Source organism: Gambusia affinis, linkage group LG09 (genome assembly GCF_019740435.1).
Source record: "Gambusia affinis linkage group LG09, SWU_Gaff_1.0, whole genome shotgun sequence".
Lineage (NCBI taxonomy): Eukaryota > Metazoa > Chordata > Actinopteri > Cyprinodontiformes > Poeciliidae > Gambusia > Gambusia affinis.
In genome coordinates, this window is record NC_057876.1 from 25,038,902 (window position 1) to 25,062,709 (window position 23,808).

At 35.3% G+C, this 23,808-nt stretch overlaps 1 protein-coding gene across 2 annotated transcripts; it reads left to right on the forward strand.

Annotated features, from left to right (window-relative positions):
* The first annotated feature begins 831 nt into the window (after window positions 1-831).
* On the forward strand, window positions 832-23,025 carry pde6a (phosphodiesterase 6A, cGMP-specific, rod, alpha). Of its 2 annotated transcripts, none has more exons than XM_044126143.1 (24): window positions 832-881; window positions 1,628-1,964; window positions 2,623-2,764; window positions 4,670-4,822; window positions 5,063-5,152; window positions 5,384-5,524; window positions 6,578-6,652; window positions 7,303-7,367; window positions 7,828-7,894; window positions 9,075-9,122; window positions 9,975-10,124; window positions 11,661-11,804; window positions 12,462-12,527; window positions 13,451-13,597; window positions 14,243-14,350; window positions 14,855-14,964; window positions 15,956-16,043; window positions 16,345-16,445; window positions 17,960-18,067; window positions 18,147-18,210; window positions 19,828-19,902; window positions 21,953-22,036; window positions 22,141-22,309; window positions 22,463-23,025. In XM_044126143.1, the coding sequence occupies exons 2-24, from the start codon at window positions 1,636-1,638 to the stop codon at window positions 22,501-22,503; spliced, it is 2,565 nt and encodes an 854-aa protein (XP_043982078.1). In that variant the 5' UTR covers window positions 832-881; window positions 1,628-1,635; the 3' UTR covers window positions 22,504-23,025. The 2 variants fall into 2 exon arrangements, with proteins under 2 accessions (XP_043982078.1, XP_043982079.1); XM_044126144.1 differs by having other exon boundaries at window positions 22,466-23,025.
* The last annotated feature ends 783 nt before the right edge of the window (window positions 23,026-23,808 follow it).

Here is a 23,808-nt window from a genome sequence, read left to right on the forward strand (position 1 = left end):
CTTGGTTTTGACTACTGTCAATATTATGTATTATATTCGTAATTTAATGTTGCATTTTATATTGATAGTTTTGTTGTTAATATAGCACCGATTTTAATATATTTCTAAGAAGTTTCTGAACTGAAACTATCGGTTGTATTTGTCATATGCCTTTCAAAGAACGTAAACGTTAAAGTGTTATATTTGGGAACAAACACTAAAAAAGCACAATCGATCGAAAGTCAAGTATTAGACACCTGACCTGTTATTAGTTAAGGGACATCCAACTCCCTTTTTTAGATTATATGGAATTCTGTATTGCATAGAAAACAAAAACAGAAATCCCCAAAATTCAGAATCTTCGGCCCGCTCTCTGTCGCTCTTTATTCAGTCTCTCTCTTTAAAAAAAATAAAATAAAATCTTTTTCTGTTTTTATTGTATTGATTTATTTATTTATTTTGAGTTTACATTACAAAATACTAGAACAATGCTGTCAGTCAGAATTACAACTGGGGAGGTTGGTGGTCATAGCACAGTCCAAAGTTGAGAATGAAGCATTGCTGCCATGCATTTAAAACATAGTAACTTCTTCTATATTTCACTGGACAAATTGTAATTTTTCCATATTTAAACAAGACACTTTACAGTATTTATCAAATTCAGGTCTCTTTAAGGTCCAATACCCATATCTGTTTGGAGAAAGACAGCCGAATCCCCTATATTATTATTAAACATTGGTCGGTTTTGTAATCCGCATATTTGTAATTGGATGCAGGATTATGTCCACACATGACCATTTAAAGCCATCCTTGTAATCCCTTTCTCTTCTCAGACACCTGTGTTGGTAAGGAGTACAGAGGGATTAAACACTTTGCTGGGGGACAATACAAGGACTTAACAGGTACAAATATTTCCTTTAATTTGGTATTGTCATTTACACTCATGATGTGTACTTGTGATTAACAATGTTGTTATTGATATCATAACTTTAATTTTTAATTTTAAGTAGCATTAATAGGATATAACAGCACCAAAGTGAGTAGATGAATTATTTTCCAGTTAAAGTTCTTTGTATTTGGCAGATTACATTTGTTTATGTGTTTTGGTGGTATAGACAAGACTTTTATTGCCATGCTTTCTCAGCCAGTTGATAGTAAGATTGCCTTTAGTGACTGTCATGGCTGCCTGACCACTCTTTGCAACTTAACAGTGAGCTTTGGAGAGTGTTTTATTTCCATTGCCATTCTTCAGGTGTGGTGGGAAGAAAATCTAGTTAACGGTTTGACTGCAGACATGGGCTAATTAAGCTGAGTGGAAATTGTCTAGTGTATATTGACTGGTTTATGAAGATCAAGACAGTTCTTTACTCTGCGTCAATACCATGTCTCTTGTATTTCCTATTTTGAAGCATGATTAAGAGAAGTCAACTTCTCTTCCTCTTTTATAACCCAGGAGTCCATGAACTGCTAATCTCAAGGTCTGATTTTTCAAAACAATTTAATTTGGGATTTTGCTTTTGCAATAAAAATTATGTTTTGTGTTTAGCTTCTATTGCATCTTAACCAGGGGTGCCAATATGTGCGGGCACACATGTAGTCATTTTTACATGTGTTGAAACAATGTTTTTTTTGTTGCTGTATTTGACAGCAGCAGCCATGGTGGATGCAGCTGCAGCAGAGCAGTTCCTGGATGCCAACCCAGCATTCGCAAAGCAGTACTATGACATAAATCTGAAGCCCCAAATAATCTCAGACCTGCTGAACAGCAACCGGCAGCCTGTGATGGACATCAAAACCTTCCATGATCTGACCATGGTGGATGAGAGTGAGATTCTTTTTGACCTGGTACGGGACATACAGGACAACTTGCAGACTGAGCGTTCGATCTTCAAGCTCATGAAGCACCTCAGCTACATGATGAGGGCGGACCGTATGAGCCTCTTCATGTACCGGCAGAGGAATGGCGTGGCTGAGCTTGCCACAAGGTCACTGAAGCTTTTATTAATTATTAATGTTTCTTTTTAAACAACACTTTTTTTTAGTATGCATACTCTACTCCATTTTCCAGCAGCTATGTAGATGGTAGCTGGATCTGTGAAGCTTGAGAACCTGAAAACCATATTTAGCAAAAGGATGAAACTCATTTAAAAAGGTTGTTAAAGTAAAGTTTCATTTTCTAATCAGTTTTATTTTAAGTTTTCCACACCAAAGTTTAAGGTTGCAGATTATTATATATCCAGATATATTCAGCTTTTTTAACTTGCAGGCATTATGTAGTTTTACTCCTACATTTCATTGTCCTCTAGAATTCAGCACAGCAACACACTTATACTAGTGCTAATGTGGAGGGTTTAATCAATTGCAGTGCTTCAGGGCCCACATTTAAAGCAAGGCCTTAATTGCTTGTCTTTAATTTAGTGAGTTTCATCAATTTCTGACACTTTAAGTTTCCCCTTGCTTTTTATGAAGGCAAGGCAAGTTAATTTGTACATAAACATTCATAAACAAGGTAATATTTCTTTACAGAAATGTAATCAAGCAAAAAATACATTAGGAAATTAAATGCAACAAAAGGCATAAAGAATCATCCCTCAACTGCGTCATTTATTATATATTTCCTAATGTTTTCTCTGTGCCTTTTAGATTATTCAACGTCCATAAAGATGCAATATATGATGAATGCCTGGTGCAACCTGAAAGTGAAATTGTATACCCGCTAGATATGGGCATAGTGGGTCATGTGGCCACGAGCAAGAAGATGGTCAACATTCCAGACGTGACACAGGTAGGCCATTTTGACTTTGGTCCATTGGTTTTCTGATGGTCACTTTCAAATCCATACTTTGTTTAAGATAAACTATTCAACTCTGGTAAAATAAGGTATAAAAAAAGAGCTAATAATGCTTCAATATCTTTGGTATGATTGATAAAACAGTTTAATTATAATGTTCATGTTGAATATTTCTTTCTGTTTGACCACCAGAGGGCGCCAGGATCCCACCATTCCGCCGACTTAACTTTCATTTAACCAAAGCCAGCTCAATCTCATTACAGTGAATACTTTTGACATTTAAAATAGCCACAAAGCCTTTTTTCTTATCTACCCATCATGCTCCCACAGATCCTCAATACATCCACCCACTATGCCCACACCTGCCCAAAGTGTTATTGTGACATTTACTAGTAATAATGAAGCAAAAGACAAAACTTAACTGATGCATTACAAGCACTTCTCTGTATCGTGTCCTTTCATGTGAGATTAGAGAGCTCAGCTGCTGACGTATGAAGACAACAGACCAGGGATAATTGTTGCCTTTTTGATTTTTTTTTTTTTTCATCTGGCACTTCATGTTGCCAGGCCTGCCTGTTGTGCCTTTTCTTGTGAGCCATGACAGAACAAACCTCATTTTGGTCGAAACCTCAGACCATGAAGTCACAGCCTCACATGAGCAGATAAAAGAAAACTGTAACGATCAAAGACTCCAAGGCTCAATTTTCCCAGTGGCAACAAAAGAACAGCTAATGTTTCTATTTAATTGATTGGCTTTATGTTGCCAATGCATGAAGGATGGCTTTTTAGTAACAGACTGGAAGTCACTGTCTCTGCATGCTATTTCCATCCCAATCCAATCTAGCAGAGGCCTGTGCTGCACCGTAGGTGGGGATTATGCAGTGAGTGACTAAGCGCTGTCCTAAATTTCCCATCATCATTTGTCTTTCCCTCGTACAACTAAATTTAACAATCCCATCATTTACAGGATGGATTTAATTCATAATTTAACGTGTAGTTACTCAATAACTGTCAGTGTGTTTGTGCCTTTGAGGAAGTAAGACAGAGAACCTGAACATGGAGCAAGTTAATCTGTCCAGAATTAGAGCGATCCCAGATTATTCCCATAGGTCACACAAGTCCTGAGCCACTTTCCCCGACTCAGCACAATAACACCTTTGGGCTGCTCTGCTCTAGTTCTCATCATTGTCTTTTACTGTGGAAATAACTTGAATTTGCAACAATTTTACAGAATTTTAAAAGCTTAATTTTTAAAGATTAGGTGAAGAAATGTGACTCTTGACTTCAAATTTTAAAAGATGCTGCATAGCTTTTGTCTATCTTTGATTTCCCACCAACACAGTCTCAAAATGTAATTCAATTCAGAAAATGTCTTAGTGTAAATCAACTGGGCAAAGCTGAAAAACTGCCTGTCAGAATTGTGTTTTGTGGTAAACTAGAATAAGTTAAAAGCTGATTCAAGATCATCCAAGACTTCCTTCTAATGATTTATCTCTTTGTTTCCCACTATACAGCTCTGGCTACTCTACAGTAAAAAATTAAGTTTTAAATTGATTTCCAATGTAACTAAGTTGTCAAAACATATTTTCATAAAGAGCTATCCATAACACTAACTGTTTTGGCCATTTCATTCAGCTTTTTAAAACCAGTATAGATTGACTAAAGGTTCTATTTGTAATTAAAAGTTTAGTTGTGTAGATGAGAATGCATAGAGAAACCGGTTATTATCCTATTTGATGGCCATATCTAGAGAGGAGGAAGAGTAGGAGGAATAATGCCCAGAGTGAATTGAGTTTGTAGCATTTATAGGTGTTTACCAACACTAAGCTGTTCACCATTATAGCTTAAATGACCTAAGACTAAAGGAGTAAGATATCTATTGTGTGCTTCTCTTCATAGAGTCCACATTTCAGTAATTTTGTTGATGAACTGACTGAGTATGAGACCAAAAATATCCTCGCCATCCCCATCATGAATGGTAAAGATATGGTGGCAGTCATGATGGCGCTCAATAAATTGGACGGACCGTGCTTCACTGCCAAGGATGAGGAGGTAAACTGTCTTAATCTTTGCACAAATAGTTAAATAAATGTTCTGAAGTAAAAAGTAGAACTGCTGTGAGAAAATGTGTGTTTTTCAAGGTTTTCTTTGATTTTTTCTAAACAATGTTCTCCTGTCTTAATTTTTAAAATGTTAAGAGTGCAAGCATTAGTGGTTGACTGGACGCCGGTGACATTGAAAGCAAAATAAAACTATAAAGTGATCTGCTCCATCTGTTCTTATTTCTTCCAGACTCTAAACAAATATCTTAACTTTGCTAACCTGGTGCTGAGAGTTTACCACCTGAGCTACCTGCACAACTGCGAGACGAGGAGGGGTCAGGTAAGAATCTGACTCATAAAGAAGATTTTGATACATTTGAGATGCATAAATGATGGACTGAATAAGCTGACTACAAAACTAAAGGAAGTCTAGTTGCCCTCTTTTCACATATATACACACATATAGAGATAGACCTTTGTCATATATATTGAAACTATTATTAGTCGGTATATGGAAAAAGCAGCAGATGAGCTGGTAAAAATCCATCTCTTCTTTTATTTCATTATTCAGGTACTGCTGTGGTCAGCCAGCAAGGTATTTGAGGAGCTGACAGACATAGAGAGGCAGTTCCACAAGGCCTTGTACACAGTGAGAGCTTTCCTGAACTGTGACCGCTACTCTGTTGGTCTGCTGGACATGACTAAGACTAAGGTAGGTTTTCACTGATACAAACTCAAAACATTCCATTGTAAGTCATATTTCAGTAGTATAAATTCTTTGTAATCAGATATACAAAATAAATATATTTTGTTTAATTAAAAACTTCAAAACAAGAAAATAAGGGCCTTCATTTAGGCAGTAATGGTAGGTAAAAGACAAGTTCCCCTGGATAAATTGGACTTTCAGGAAGATTCAAGCTTTTTATCTTCAGAAAATCTCCAATCAGCTATTTTATAAACTTTTTTTTTCTCTCATCCTTTCTCTAATCCTCTAGAATTACTAAACCAAAAATGCTGAATTTAAGACTTGCAAAGTAGATGTGCCAAGTGAAATCCTCCCCATCACATGCATGTCAAACGGGCCCAGTCCAGACTTTTTTTGCACAATAAGTATGTAATGCTTTCAATACAGCAGTTTGTAAAACGTTTAAGCAAAGGTTTAAATTCTATTAATATAGCAGGGAAACTGTTTAATGTCAATGTTCAGTTTTCCCAGTTGTAAAGACAGGTACATAGGAACGAAGAAGTAGGATTAATTTGCTGGGTTATACCAACATGTTGTTGCTTTTATATAATACTAATCCTTTCTGTACCATTCCTATATTTATTTTAACTTTCGGGATGTGATATTTTTTCCTGTCCAATCTACATCTCTAAATCAGCTTAAACGTTTAATGAACTTCATTGTATATTTCTGATAACCAGCACATTATGTTATTTGTTTGCATTGCCTCTCACTTATTACAAGCTGCTGACAGTTTATTCCAAACACCTGCTTAATGTGAACAAATGCACGTCTGACTGCACAGATGGTTCAATGCTGGAACATCATTATTGAACCAGAATAAACAAGAACAGAAACATCTTTAAGTGCTTTTCCAAATACAGAATTATTTTTTTTACATCTTTGTAAAGCAATGCAGTTTTTAGCAATCTTTTGTACACAAAGATTTAAATGCATCCAAGTAATAAGAAATAACCCACAGGATCATCTGTTTTTGCTCATGTTTAAATCCCCCTTTTTTCACTTTGTGTCTGCCTGCAGGAGTTCTTTGACTTGTGGCCGGTACTGATGGGAGAAGTTCCACCATATGATGGACCCAAAACTCCTGATGGCAGGGTAAGTATGAAAGATAGCCATTACAAATACTTTTTCTTTACCTTTTAATCTGATTGTCACACATTCTCTTGAGAAAACCTTTCACCATCTACAGAGCCAGTTCCATATTTTACATCTTTATCATTTTAAGGTTTTATAATAAAAGGTGACAGATTTTCCAGAGTTTGGAGAGTTTTCCATGGTCTCTTAACTCGACAGCATCAATCTTGGTAGAGCTCACCTTTACATTGTTGCTTAATCATTCAATTATTATTGTACATATTAACAACAGACTAGATCCTACACCTTAAATGGTGATATATAGAATATGTGTTGCTGTTCCTGTTTGTTTTTTGTCAAGTATCACTAAAAAGTTTATTTTGCCAGGAACATTTGGAAAATATTGAATTTGTGTTATATGTAACATTTGATCATGTATTTTGAACAGCCAATCAGAGTGGGTCTTCTGTAAACATTTTACAATGCTTGAGAGTCAAACACATTAAGAAATATTAAAATTTTAAGATGCCATCCATGGGAGATAATAGGTTCTTGTATCTGTGATACTTTGATAGAACTTTGCAGTTCTTGTAGGTGAATGGTTTGATCTATGTGTTCACACTCATTACATGTAATAAAATGTCTTGGTAAATTCTGTGTTTCTTCCTCAGGAAATTATCTTCTACAAACTGATTGACTATATCCTCCATGGGAAAGAAGACATTAAAGTCATTCCGTAAGTCATGACACTGATTTAGGTTTGGGATGCAGAAAATAGTCATCAAAAAGCAAAGAAGAGTTTGAAAAGATGAAAGACATGCAATATGAGCTGTGATCCAGTATCCTATCTGACAGCATTCTCATGTGGTCTAAAATGAAATAAAATAAGGTAATTTCTATTTAGATTTGAAATGTGTAATTCATAGACATTAAATAAGGACACTAAAGGACACTTGCTGACCCGAATTTTTCAAAAACGAGATACTGAAAGTTGTTTGTTCAGGGATGAGGCCTGGCTAGACACAATTGTTTCTGAGGAATTTAGAAGAAGTGTGGTAACAACAGACAATATTACGGGTCTTACAATAAAAATTGACCACTGTGACTAACTAACCATAACGTTTAAAACACTTTTTTTTTCTCTATATTAACAATTTTATTAAATATCTTTTATTTTTCATATTTTTCATCCCTAGGAGTCCTCCAGATGATCACTGGGCTCTTGTCAGTGGTTTACCTACTTATGTTGCAGAAACTGGGCTGGTGAGTGACTCAGACTCTTATTAAGACTTTGACTTACAAGTCTCATTTAAGGTTAATTTGACATTTGTGTCAAACATGATAAAACATATTGATAATAAGAAAGTCACATCCATTTCAAAAAGTGACAAACATATTTTTGTTGATTTTGTTATTAATGATAAATAATATATTTTTAATATTTTATTGACTAACAAACTTCTGTGCCTTGATCCAATTTCTGTCCAAAGAGGGAGATATTTACTGTCTCTACCGGCACTGTACTCCACTCTAGTAGAGTACTTCCAAGAAAGTAAACTAGAATTAATTTCGAAAACTAAACAATTGGTCAAAGAAGTGTCTCATAAAGAAATTTGAGTTGTCTCACAACAGAATGTATGACTACAAATGATCAAAACATTCCTCATTTTCATTTGATTTAACTAAGCTTTTATTTCTGCTGAACAGAAGTCTTTGTTAAATAAAGTCTGTCCTCTAAAAAGATGTTTAAAGAAAAGCTGAAACAGCTCCAGTGGATGCTGCTGGAGGTTTGATGAACAGGACACCATTAGGCATTATTACACAGCTGTCAGTGTAAACACCGCTGTAGAAATGAAAAGTGCGACGCGTCGTACCGCTCTGATGTAGAATTGTAATTTCTGTGGCTATTGTAATTAATCACTGAGAGCTTTTCCTAAAGTGCTGAACCTAACTTACTCGTCTGTTCTCTCCTCGCCATCTGTCTTCCTTACATCCTCTCATTTTCTTTGGTGCTTTTCATTTTCAAGTCTACATCATCTTCCCTCTTTACTATCATTCCTGTTGCTATTATGTGAAAGGTGAAAACCTTACGTCTCTACAAAGCCTCATATTCATAAATTGGGGATGAAACGACAAGCCAAAGTGACACTGATGGTTTTTGTTCTGACACTGGGATGTGAATAAATTAGAAATGGAGCAATAAAACTTTGTCAGCTGCTAGAAATTATATATGAACATGTGTTTCTGTCTGAAAAGGTGAATCTGGAGGATTTATCATGGGAGAATATGCTGATGTCTTCTCTTCTCTAGCGTAGCAACATATTTTATTCAGATCCATATGTCTATTTTGTTTCAGCCACATTTACAGTAGATATTAGTTTTAGATTGTAGACTTAAACATACATTGAACCTCTCCTCTTGCTTTTTTGTTGCTTTTGTCCAGATTTGCAACATCATGAATGCTGCTGAGGATGAGTTTTTTCATTTCCAGGTAAGAAAACATTTTTCGATGTTTGTTCCTGATGTCTTGGTTTGAATCACTTAATGTTCAATTATAATCTACAGTGGTCTTACATTGTCATCCGCACAAATATCCTGTGAAGTTTGAACTTTTAAGGACTTATTTGAATACTTCTTTTATGGAGTACATTGAATTTACACCAAAAAATATCCACGCAATTTAAAAACCAAAAAAATTAGAGCACTAATATAAATTTATTATGAATTTTGTAAAATATACACTGTCAAGATTATATATACAATGTTAAATATATGTATATATCTGTACTAACATATGTCTATCGAGTTGAGAAACCACATGTTTTTGTACAGAAATGTCTGCCTTAATTCTGGATAAACGTTTGATTACCGGTACTCTTCTTGTCAGAAATGTTAGAGGCCTGGTCGGTTTCCTGTTCCCTCTTTGAAGCATAACCCACAGATTTTAAATAGTCCTACAGTGTTCTCATGTCTGAAGGTCTCTCGAGTATTTGAGATTTGTATTGTTTGATTAATAAGAATACTTTTTAATATTAATTTATTGTGTCACAGTTTCTAGAATATGCTCACAGTTTCAACACATATGCAATTAAATGAAAAATGTACATAACAAACATTAAAATCATTTCCATATTGTTGTGAAAATGTCTTAGCTGTACAGTATGTTCATATTTTTTTTTATTTAACAAAGATTCCTATGACTGTGATAATACATATATTAAAAATTCAAAGCCTCCCTTTAAACAATAATGTTTCCTGTTAGGTAAGAATCCAGATGTAGCCTGTGTTGTTGCATTATTTTGTATGTCTGTGTTTGTGCGTGTGGCTGTGTCTTTATCTGCAGACAGAGCCGTTGGACGAGTCTGGCTGGACCATTAAGAACGTCCTGTCCATGCCAATTGTCAACAAGAAAGAAGAAATAGTGGGTGTGGCCACGTTCTATAACAGGAAGGATGGGAAACCCTTTGATGAAATGGATGAAACGCTGATGGAGGTAAAGGTTCTGCTTGTGTGTGTGGCTGCACTGAGTCACTGGTTTATAAATATACTACAGGCCATTCAGACACTCTGCATTATTTATCACTGAGCCTGAGGGCTTTCCACTGACGTTTTACTGTGTAACTCAAACTTAAGTCATGACAGTTTGATCTTCAGCAGTCTTTTCTCATTAAATGAAGCTTTTAATTCTTAAGTCATTTTTAACTTATTGTCTGACTAAGAACATTTCACTATAGGGGTGAAGTCAAATTTAAGAAACTCTTTATTTCCTTTTTTATTGAAGATCCTGAAGCTGTAGTTGCAGGGAAAAAGAGACTTTCTGCATATTCCATCAGGAAATTATGCTAAACTTCTCCATAACATTAGTTTAATTTTATTGAGTTGTGAGGATAATAGTGACCTCTACTCTATAGGGTTAGGGCCTGCACTTTGACTAGGACATTGGAATATCTTCATTCTTAGCTTTCTCAGCCATTATCTTATAGATTTTCTGTTCTGTTTGGGGTAAATGTCATGTTGATAACCCATTTTGGGCACAAGCTTCAGAAGTCAGAAAGATGATCTTATGGTTGACTTAACAATACTGTAAATTCTCAGTATTTGTGGAAGTTAGGTACCTCAACTACCCAATAATAGCTGAAGTGCACAAATGCTTAAGATCTCCTCTAAAAACAAATGCGTATTTCAATTGTTCAAATAATAAATATACCGTAGCATGGATGAATATGCACAGTGAAAAAGATTATAGCGCTTGCACAAACTCTAATATTTATAGTCGTCCTTATCTCCTGTCTTGAGGGTACAGCCAATAAAACTCAAAGAAAATTAATGGTCCTCTTGGCAGGTTGGTGTTTGGATGATTTACAAATAACGTATCAAGCTGCATTCAGTTTTGAATATTTTAGATAATCTAATTCAATTCAAACTGGCTTCTCAAACATAGATTGAACTGTTGTCAAATCTTGTCTGACAAAAGTTCATTGTCAAATCAATAAGACATTTTTAAGTAATGGCTTAAAAATGGCTTTATAATGGCTTTATAATAATCAAATTACAAAATTTGATTATTTTATAATTTATTTACTCATTTTTGTAAGGTAACCTTGGATCTTAAAAAGACACACTCAAATAAAATCTGTGATTGTTATCATTATTAGAGTAACAAACCGCAAAGCAAGTGCTCCTCTTTGAAAACAACAGAAATTTGCTTCTTCTTCCCCAGTTTTGTTCTCGCAGCCATTAAATCGTTCCAAATTCTATTACTGTACACAAGACTTAGAAAATCAAAATTTGAACATCTTCCCAAAATATTTCTAACGGGCAAGTTCTAACTTGACAGTTTATAAAACCCATAATACAGCGATAAGCAACAAAATGGTCAAACTGACAAGTAAATGAAAAATTTATATTAATTAACTTTCATTGTTCTCTATTTGCACAAAATTTTCCACCAAAAATTTGGAACATTAGTTCTCTCATGTGTAGAAAGTGAGAAGTGCATGCTTTTTCTCTCTGTCACACTTGTGTCCAGTCTCTGACCCAGTTCCTGGGCTGGTCTGTGCTGAACACTGACACTTACGACAAGATGAACAAGCTGGAGAACAGGAAGGACATCTTCCAGGACATGGTGCTGTACCATGTCAAGTGTCGCAAGGACGAAATCCAGAACATACTGGTTAGTAAATAAATTAAAGGAAAGAGACCTGGTGTTCATTGTTAAATTGAGTAGAGGGGGTAGGGGGTGGGGGTTAACAGAGGGCACATTTAAAATACATCATTTTATTAAAAATGTTTAAATTCTACTAGAATTCAACAGTTTTCCATGCCTCTTGTCCCATATGAGACTAACTGTGAAACTAATGGCTGATAAAGAAATTAGCTTTAGGACATGAAAGGTTCAGATTTTTCGTGGAATGATTTCTTGCTAATCACAAAATAAATGTGTTTGTAGATTGATGATTTTACATTTAAAAATACCACTATTGTGATTTCATTTTTTTCTATTGTATTAAGGCAATGCTATGAAATCCTAAAAAATCAGTTTCACAAGACTATTGTGACACTAAAAATTTAAAAACTACAAGCTTCCCTGAAACAGAATCAAACAAGTCAGTTTGGAAGCAGCTTTTTGATGTAGGTGATATAAAATGGAGGCAAGCATCATCTATAAGATGAAATAAGCTGTCAGATTTTCTATGAGGTGATTTGTCAGCGGGTAGAAAGAGAACAAAAGCTAAGGGAGATCACCTATTTTGACCTTAGATCAGGAGTGAGCTGATTGATGCTGTACAGTTTCATCCAAGGTGAATGTTTATGATGTATATTTCTGCAGGACACCAGAGCGAGATGGGGAAAAGAACCAGATGAGTGTGAGGAGGAGGAACTTCAGGAGATTCTGGTAAGCACTGAGCATGTCATTAAAGGAAAAAAACAACATGTAATGTATAATATGAATATATAGCAAGGATTCATACTTTCCTGTCTAACTAGTAATTGCAGTTGTAGAGTGACAAGGCTTTTACATCTTTTCTGGTGTTACATCCAGTAATTTCAATGTGTGTTGCTTAGACTTTTAATTTGTGTTTTACTGCGACAGACCAACACAAAATGGCACATAATTGTGGATGGAATATGACACATTATTTTAAGTTTTTACTGCACAAAATCTAAAAATTCTCCTCCTCTAGGTAAACACTACAGCTACATGTTTCCTATTCTTCCTTGCAATATGACTTAAGCTCAATCAGATTATATTAAAAGAATATGCAATCATTAAATTTTAACTCAATTGAGCCAACGATTCTCAGTTGAATTTAGGTATTGATTTTGACTTGCCCATTCTAAGATCCATTCCCTGACCATCTTGAAGAAAAGCGTTCCCTACAACATCTTGCTGCCACCAACATTTTGATGTTGGTGGCATTCATGTCCCCTACATGGCTTGTAGCAAACTGTAGCTTTTTCTATTACAGTGACTTTCCTTTTCAGTTCCTAAAAGCCAGATTATTGTAGTGCACCACTAATAACTGTCCTGTCAATGGACTTCTGCAGCGTTTAGTGTTAACATGCACCTGTTGGCTGTAACCTTGTTTATGCTCTCCTGGATAAGGAAAGTGAAGAGACTTGATACAAATGTTCATAGCTCGTTTTCAGTTATTTTTTAAATTGAAAAAACACAATTTTTTACTATTTTTCTTTAAAAATGTGTTACATGTGCTAGTCTGTCACATAACATCAAAATAAATTATATAGAGGTTTGTAGAATAAACATTAAAAAATTCTTCAGACATAAAATGTTCATATTTATGTTTTATTCCACAGTCTGAAGTTCTGCCAAACTCTAAGAAAGCTGAGATCTTCGAGTTTCACTTCTGTGACTTTGATCACAGTGAGCTGGATCTGGTGAAATGTGGCATTAAGATGTACTATGAGCTGAAAGTGGTGGACAAGTTTCACATTCCCAGAGAGGTCAGTGCCTTCTTTACTGGTACTGCTGCATGTCTTAATTATTTTAAGTGCTAAGATGGAGGAAATTCTTTCTTGGCACAGAATTTTTAACATCAGAAAGGCAACAGGACTCTGCAACACACTGACATTTTCTTTAAAAATAACAGCCTGTGTTCTGAAAGCTGTAGAGTTAATCATGTTCTACACCTATTTTTTGCAAATTTTTCTCAACTGGATAATTTCAAGGCTCACGGGGACAAAACTAGAATCTCTGCAGAAGGGCTGAATGGAGATCATGCAGCCGTATTTTCCTAAGTGTGTTGCAAGAAAATCTTAAATTTATTTTTAAGAATTACTTGAAAATACAAAGACGTTACCAAACAAACTTTATGATAATAAAGTTTGTTTGATATTAATATAATTCAAGCATGATTCCTAGTTGTTTTTTTTCCCCCAACTTTGGTAACCTGCTAATTCATCAATGTGCTGAATTTAAAAATGAATAAAAAAAAAAAAAAGAAATATTTTCCCAGCTGTTCAGGGTTCATAAGAGCTATGATAATACATGAGTAATTCTAGCAACAATGGTAGCTTTATGCATCAAACATCAGTATTTTACAATTAGAATAAGAGCCTTACCTTATTTTATCTGTTTTTATCACACAGGCTTTGGTGAGATTTATGTACTCTCTCAGTAAAGGCTACAGGAAGATCACCTATCACAACTGGAGACACGGATTCAACGTTGGACAGACCATGTTCACACTGCTGATGGTCTCACACAACTAATCTGACTCATTCCTCCACCTCCTTCCTATTTCCTTCGTTCCCTGAGTGCTCATCAGTTCCTCACCTCATGCTCCCCTTCCTCCTATCAGGCTTTACACCCACTCTTTCATTTAGCCTGCCCTTCATTTTTTCCCTGATTTGAGGTGATAAAGATAATTTCTTCTCTTCCTTGCTCTTTCTCAGTTCTTACTCATCTGTGATTTCCTGTAATGTGTTGTAAAAAAAGAGCATGAATGGAATAGTTTTAATGTGCATCTAGAAGACTAAGAAAAGTGAAAACAACAAAGGTAATGGACTATGTCTTTAAATGAGAAGTCTTGTCTGAACAGAGCATTATTTATTGTCATTATTGTTCATACAACCTGGACCTGTAAGGAAAACTCTTATTTGTTCGTGAGACTGATTCATGTGTAGTTCTTTTTGTTGCTGACCCCGTTTTAACCCCTCATTTCTATTTCTGTCTGACTGTTGGGTTGTTTGTGCTCTCAGACAGGTGATCTGAAGCGTTACTACACAGACCTGGAGTGCATGGCAATGGTGACTGCTGGATTCTGTCATGATATCGACCACAGAGGAACCAACAACCTGTACCAGATGAAGTAAGAGCTGCAGGACTGAGGGGGAAACAGCACAGAAGCATGATGGGATTTATCTGCAGCTATTTTTAAAAAAATAACAATTTTTAAAAAAATCATGTATAATCAATAACTAGGTGGTGGGTGAGACATGGATACACTTCGGTGTTCCAAGGAAACAATGATCTAAAATAAATATCTAAGATATTTTTGAACAGATAAAGCTGGTGGCTTCAAAAATATTGATTTCAGCATGTTGAAAATTTATGGATTGTCCAGGAAGCCCGAGATGCTCATTACATGCTTAAAAGTTATTTTCAGCAGGTACTTTTAATTTAACAATCAAACCTTATCTTTACACATACAGTGAGTTATTGAAAATCACTGTATGTCTTGGAGCACATAATTTTCACCTTGTGATAATGAGAGAAACTCCATTATAAATTCAAACCTTTGCAACCAATCCTTTTTTTGTTATTGTCATTAATTGAGTTACATGCTGTTCAGTCATTATGTGACAGAAAGCGAATTGTTCAAATGAAACCAGTACTGAATGAAAAAGTAAAAGGAACTTTTACTCAACTCACAATCCAGGCTTGTGTGATTTAAATTGAAGTCAAAAATTGTATGGAGTATAATAAATAATTTAGATTTTTTGTTGTTGCTGTAATGACCTACATTCTTCATGAGCAGAAGCTACATCCACTAAAACTTGATTGTTGAGTTACTCTGAGCCAGTTTGATTGAGTCCAGCGTACACCTGTCACTCTTTCTGTACTTCATACGGATTACCTGATCTTGATTCTTTAGGTAAAGGGAATGACACACAGAGGACGTTGGTTATCTGTTATTGACTAGATACGCCTCCAGCTGCTGCGCTCCACCTGCTGATGGATGAGCTAATGAGTATTGCCATTAGCTGTGAACACACCAGGCCAAGCCCTCCCTGAGCTTTAACATGCATGATTTATCACAGTAAAACCTCCCTTCATGCTTTTTGTGTGTGTGTCTCCAGGTCGGGTAATCCTCTGGCCAAACTTCATGGCTCTTCCATCCTGGAGAGACACCATCTGGAGTTCGGCAAGACTTTGTTGAGAGACGAGGTATGATGGCCCGTGATCTTGCACACCTGATAGGTCACCTGTAAAAAATGCAGTTTTGAAGGTAAAAGTAAGACGTTTAACCCAAACAATTATTATTCATAAATTTTATTGCTTTCATTTTTTGCTTCCCACAAAAGAGGTGGTTGACTTAAAACTTCTCATTTTGCTCCTGAAAAATAAACTCATGTAATATGCTCAACCAGGCTTCTTATACCCCAACCACTCAACACATTCTCTTTCTCCTCGCCTGAGTGACATGTTGGTACCTTCATTTGAAGAGACGTTTTCTCTTGTGTTTCAGGCATTAAACATTTATCAGAATCTGAACCGCCGCCAGCATGACATCGTCATCCACCTCATGGACATCGCAATTATTGCCACAGACCTTGCTCTCTATTTCAAGTTCGTACAAAAATATAATTTCTAAGTTGCATTTACTAGCAAAGACCACAGCACAATAATATGGGTCAATTGCAGTAATCGGAATTAATGTAGAGAGATTAGGCATATGCATGGATCAGTCATTTGAGCTTCATCTGGAAAGTCTCATGCTTTTAGAGTAGGAGTTTGTTTGTATTGCAACTATTAGTACGACTCCCTTGGAGCCCTATGATAAAACCTTAGAAAAAGCTAATTGGAATTGACTGAGGAAATTGATAATGATGGAATATTAAGGGAGGGCAATGAAATGGATCAATCTATTACAATTTAATATCACCTAAGTGAGACTGACTTAAGGTTTAGGTTTTAGGGCACATTTGTTGAGAATTAGTATAGTACAAGCAAACAGAAACTAAACAAACCTGGATGAATGCATGTGAAAAAGTTTTTTTGTTCACACAAGTAGAGATTGTCGTCAGAAGAAGACATGAAGATGTTTAGAAAAAAAATATCAGGATGAAGGTGGTAGCAAAAAATGAATGAGAGAGGTGATGAAGATCAAAAGGCTTTGCATAAACAGATAAGGGTAATCAGTGTAAGAGGATTAATGGGGTGAAAAGGAAATATGAAGAGCATTGGTGAGACTAAATGGTTTCAAAACTGGTCATTAAAATAGATGAGAAGGACAATGGGATGAGAAGGAGTTAAACACAGGGCTGAGAGAGATAAATATATTGAAATCATGAAGAGGGATCAGTATGATGAGGGGCCCGGAAAGAGGTTGTAAAGATAAATTAGGAGGATAAATGGTATGAAAAATATGCATTAAAAAGTTATAAGGATAATGAGTGGGATGAAAGCAAGGTAAGGTAATGTAATTTTATTTATATAGCATATTTTCAGCCACAAGGCAATTCAAAGTGCTTTACATTAATTAAAAAGAAATACAAAACAATATAATAAGCCCAAAAGAAAGAGCAAAAGAAGAAAAAGAATCTAATAATGTTGATTTAAAGTATATAAAATAGATACTTCTGTTCCAAGGTAGTTCTTTCTGGATTGTAAATTTGTTCTAATCTCTGTTTTGGGTTGCTAGATATGTATAAATAATTATCCTCTGTACTTTCTAAGTAAGTTCTAAATTTGTGAAAGTAGTGAGTACTCCCTAATAGAAATTAATGATGAAAGATAAAGATTAGATAAAGTGTGCTGAATGAAGAAGGCAGATATAAATATCAATGCCAAATGATTGGATGTATGGTTGAAGCATTGCTGGCTCCCAGACTGGAAGCAGCACCTTTACTTCATTTTAAGAGGCGATATCTGTGCTTATTTCAATATATTCAGTCATGTCTTTTGATTAACACTTAAAAAAAAAAATCACATCTCATTGTTATAAAATTCTTTAAATATTAAAGTAAATCTTCCTTAAAATAGCTATGTCAAATTTGTGTATAAATTAAATGAGGACTATTTGTTCTGAGGAAGTTTCCAGGTATTTTCTCATCTCAGTCTGTTGTTGTGCTCCTCTGCAGAAAGAGAACGATGTTCCAGAAGATCGTTGACCAGTCAAAAACCTACGAGAACTGGAACGATTGGACCAAATACATGATGCTTGAGACCACCCGCAAAGAGATTGTCATGTAAGCAGAATTGTGCTAAAATAAATGTTCCATAGGGACACAAAGACAGTTAGGTTTCTGTACTGTGTCATGTTTGCAGGGCCATGATGATGACTGCCTGTGATCTTTCTGCCATTGCCAAACCTTGGGAAATCCAGAGCAAGGTAGATCCACGGATGACCTTTTTACAGGGAATATTAGGATTGTAGGTATAAAGTAGCTCTCCAGTGTAGCTCACGACTATCTCTTAATGGTGATAAAACACACTCAGGCACAAACTCTGCGAGAACCTAAGATAGAGTAGGGAACGAATGGTATTTTGTCAGCGCTACCATTTTTCTCAGCAGCGTTCAGCGGTGGTTCCTGATGGCCTCATGCATCAAAAAGCAACCTGCTGCTTTTCATTCTCCTCATCACCGCCTGCCAGTCTCAGCATCTTATTTTAGTGAAATATGTAATGTGCACATTGCCTTCAAGCCAGCAACTATTGCATATCAACATGAACAGCGAGCCTATCTGGCCACTCGACAGGCAGTGCTTGATGGTAATTTTTTACCTTTATTTGGCTGTAACAACCTCACAAAATGTGTTCATTTTCAGTAACACCTGCTTCATATTATTCATTGTAAACACAGACTGAAGTTTCATGGCAAATGCGTCAATGCTGCATCTAAAGGAAAATTAGGTGGTCTTTTGAAGCATAGAGATTGAAGAATTAGAGGTAAAAATAGATGCTTACATACAGTACTACATAACAAGTAATATTTTCCATCACTGTTTGACATTGAATCAGACTAAATATTTCCTGCTTTAACTCAGGATTTCCAAAAGTGTATCTATTTCATAAATGCTGCAATAATGAGAAAGATGTCTTATAACTGCTGCTGCTAATCAGATGGTTACATACACTAGGTTAACTATGTCTTTGTCAAATCTTCAAAAACAAACAAAAAAATACATAGGAACAACTGAGATTTCTCATTATTATGTTTAAAAGTTGCTCCATAACAAACACTGTAATTTTGTTATTGCACAGAGACAGGATAACGGAACCTAATATAATCCAGATTTTAAAAAGAAACATATAAAACTATCCCCACATATTAATAGCTGTTAAATATCTGGATGTAAATCTCAACAGATTTTCAGATGATAGACTGTCTTGTTCATAACATTACTTGGAGACAAAAGCCTGAGCTGCTGTGTAAGAAATTTTGCTGCTGCCGTTTTATTGGGTGATATTTTGTGCTTTTCATCCGGTTCTGGATAAAAAGTGCAATGTCTCTGTACAAGCCTTGGAGCAATTGTTCCTTCAGAACAGGCTTGATGACTAACTCTTTCAAAATGGGTGTGCTGTGCTGAGTACAGAATTTACATATTATTCAACAGATCTTGCAATGCAGAGTTTTTTGGTTTGCGAAGGCAGATAATATGGGCTTTCATTTCATCAAAGACACAAAGCCAGAAAGCTGCCTCGTGATCTGCAAATACTCTTCTCATTGTGGATATTGTAAAGGTTTTAAAGAATGATTTGAACAACATGGAGGGGAAAGATCTATTATATCGTATAAATGTCAGTCTTTTTACAGTTTTATATCTTTGCTCAGTACAAGTGCCACTAAAATTCAAACATAAATCAAAGGAAATTGAGATTGGTAAGCTTCAGTTACTCAAACAAGAGTATTCTTTATGCTTTAAAAGCTATATGCTTCCTTTTTGCATGCATTGGAGACCAAAATATTGACAAGGTGACTGAATACACATCTCAACTCTTCCTCTAGGTGGCGTTGTCTGTGGCTGCAGAGTTCTGGGAGCAGGGAGATTTGGAGAGGACCGTCTTGGAACAGCAACCTATTGTAAGAATTCATCAGAAAATAACCCAAGCTGGATTAATTTATTCTTCTGTACAATACAATAGTTCTACATATGCTGTGATATGGGATGACTGATCTATGTTACCTTTATGTCAAATTTGCTGAAATTTTTTGCACTTTGACTTATTATACCTGTTGCTGTCAGGATGATTCATGCTGCTAAAGATTGTGAATCTTAATGGCTTTTCTACTATCACAAAACTACAACAAAAGTTTTTTTTAGCCAAGCAACAGTGACTTTAATTGGCTATATCAATAATCTTGTTATACATGACCTTTAAAATAATTTATGTGGAAAACTCTAAGTCTGTGAAGACTGTTTTTCTCTTCTGCTGAGAAAAACAGTTCATACAAAGCTGAAAGGTCACTCAGTTAGAACTCCATGTCACAAACCACATACAAGGAAAACAATAAACTGTGGACACACATTTACAGTCCAGTCATATGTTTGAGCTTCCTCGTAAAGAAGTATTCAAAGCCTTAAAATACTGGAAAAATATTTTCATACAAGTATCTAATCCAATGTGATTACTTAATAACAATATTTAAGAAACAAGGCGGTGAGGAGACATTGCAAATATTTTTTTTCTCTCGTATTTAGACCTGAAAATCTCAAACTATGAAGTATTTCAGTTATTTTTTTCTAATTAGTTTTTCCAACTGACTTATTTTTCTTATTTTTAATACATTTTAATGAGAGGAGTAAAATGACTGGAAGGTCTCATGTGTATAAAGTAGGATAAGGCCTTCTTTGAGCTCCCCAGCCGAAGACAGAGAAAGGGAAGGACACGATGAGAACAGAGAGCAATTGACAGAAACACAGACCAAATGAACAGACAGATTAAATTCCCTGTGGTGGCAGTGTTGAGCAGAGAGAAGCCATTATGTGGAGCACTGATTCAGAAAGATCGGTCACCGTGGCCTTGACCCAACCGACCGTACCTTCCCTGGCTCTCCACAGCCTCCTCAGTTTTGTTCCCTCATGTCCTTGAGATGCTCTGAGCGTTCGAAGCTCCATCCTACATGTTTTCACCTCCAAATGTAATAGCATCCATCAGGAGGGAAAACTTTTCATTTTGGTACAGTTTGCACTTTTGCAGCAGAGGAATCTTTGACTCATTGCTGCCTGATCGGACTTTGCAGAGGCTGGGGCACTCAAGCTGTTTTTTTTTTTTTTTCTAAAATGTGTGGGTGGTAACTTTTACTTACAGTTGTGTTCAGGTTGAGCTTGTCACAGAAATTCAAAGTTGAATGTGCTGCTCAAGTACATTTTTTTTTTTCTTATTTGAGGGAAGATAAGTGCTCTGCTAAATATACATTGAATAAACATTGTAAATACTAAAAGGCTACATGATAAAACATAACTTGTTTTTCAGTTATTTTTTTCTATCTGGGTACAGTTTTAGATAAACTTTCATTTGAATGGGTTGAAGTTTGCAACAGACAGCTAAATATGCCAAAGATAAATAAATGATTCATCCATGCCCAACATTAAATCCAGAAATTTAACGTAAAAGTCCTGCTGTTATAAACCTTATAAACCTCCAAACTTTTAAAGCACAAATTGTCTATTGAGTGAAATATTTTGAAAATGTTTTAACCTTGGTAACAAAATTTCTGTTTTGCCCTTTCAAAATGCAAGGCCTTCGTCCTCTCTCTGCTATGGATAAAAGAGCTACAGCTTCAAAACTAAGAAAAGGCAAAATGATTACTGTGTAGAAATAAAAAACTAAATAGACTGTTGAAGCTTATCTTTAAATCCAAAATAACTCTCAAACCATGCCTCATTTTAATCCAGCAAATTAAAAAGATGAAGGGTTTTCTGGTAATTTATTTAAAATATATCTCACAACCAAATAAGAGTCAGTGTATAATCAATGTATAAAAAATACATTAGATATATCATTTCATAATAATAAAGCCAGAAACTGCATGAAAAGATTCTACTTTATTTATTGAACATCACTGTAAAAGTAATGACAGGAGTTTATTCTTTGGTTCATTGATGTGTTACCTTCTTTCTCTCCTTCAGCCTATGATGGACCGAAATAAAGCGGACGACCTTCCAAAGCTGCAGTGTGGTTTTATTGACTTTGTTTGCGCATTTGTATACAAGGTCACACATCATATCTTAGAAATTCAAACAAGTTATTCCTATATGTTTGATGTTCCTTATGTGGCAACTACACAGTGTTTTTGATTCCTTCCTAACTTACTCAGGAGTTCAGCCGTTTCCACGTGGAGATCACCCCCATGCTGGACCGTCTCATGAACAACAGGAAGGAGTGGAACGCCCTCAAGGAGGAGCACGAGGCCAAACTGGCAGCCATCGAGGCCGCTAAGAAGGTCAAAGAGGAGGCAGCTCAGGGCGCCGCAGCAGCTAAGCAAGGTAGGATAGAACGCCAAATGGGACCAAAAAGTCAGGTGTAGCATGTTTAAGATAAAGTTCAGGCTGCAAACTGTTTCAAAGGGCTGGAATCATGAAAGTAACTTCTCATCTGTCTTCTTTCTTTTTTCTTTCTTCTTTCCTTCCTTTTCCCAGCAGCAAGTGCATCCCAGTCAAAGACTTGTGTTCTAAGCTAGGAAGTCTGTTGTCACCCCAGCTCACTCACTGTATGTTTGTAGTGTATAGTTTAAGGTCTGTCTAAACTCACTCTGAAAAACAGATTATCTCCCACAAAAGTCATTTTAGCTTTCTAACTTACTAACATCTTAAATGAACTTTTTATTTTTTCTCTTCTGCTCTTTCTCTGCGCTGTTTTTTTTTTCTCTTGCAGGAATTTGGCTTTTTTCTGAAAATAATACATAAAACAGAGAACATTTATCATGAAAGGAGCCTTTTCTATGCTCCAATTTTTTGATGCAGCATTACTTTGCTGACCTTTATGAATTGACTATAGTTATGTTGCGACATTAACCAAAACAGTGCAGGCTATTAGATATGGGGTTTTTTTCCAAGATGCTTTAAAAACATTAAGGCTACCAAAGTTCAGCTTAAATGTAATTTATTTTGTATTACTGACACATCTTGATACATTTGACATGTCTTCATGCTGTAAAATAGGTAATATTTTATGTTTTTGCAGATAAAAGGTAATAGCTTGTATGAAGGGCATTTGTTGAGTTTTTCTCAGCTTTGTGTTATTAATGTTTCTGTGCTCTGTACATTAAAATCTCTTCTCTGATTCTATTGACTGGAGCATTTTTAATGATTATATGAACAATTCATCATATGAGGAAAAAATAAGCATTTAGGAACTGAATGTTTAACAGTGATGCAAAACTTTTTTCATCATTTGTAAAGATAGGATATAACCGAAGTTTTTCTTGCTTTGTGTGGTTGATTAACTGAACAAAATACTTTTTGTTAGAAATAATATGCTTCATTGTCCATTAAGTACACATAAAGAATATGTTTTCCATCAGCATCAAGAAGGACAGACTATAAAAAGAAATTAAAATAATGAAAAATTTTAGAAATGTCCAGTGCACGTTTTTTTGTAAGAAGAAATGATGTACTAAAATTCTGCTCCACCTAAATGTTAAGTATAGTGATATACTGTAACATAGGGACATTGTTGCTATGTCATAAGAACCTGTTAACACACATATTCACTCAAACATAGTACATGAGCTGTAATATAACTGACTACCTCCAGGTAACAAAATAAACGTAGGCAAGGAAATACACAAACAAAAAATTAAAAGAAAATAAATCATAATGGAAGTATTTAATGGCAACTGTTTATTATTTTTTTCTTGTCTTACTTTCTAAATTTGTAAAAAAAAATCATTATTTTTATGTTTTTAAAAGAAAAAATTTTTTTTGTTTATTCATTTTAAATAAACAAATAATGTGGGATTTTGTAATACCGGTTCCTTCCACAA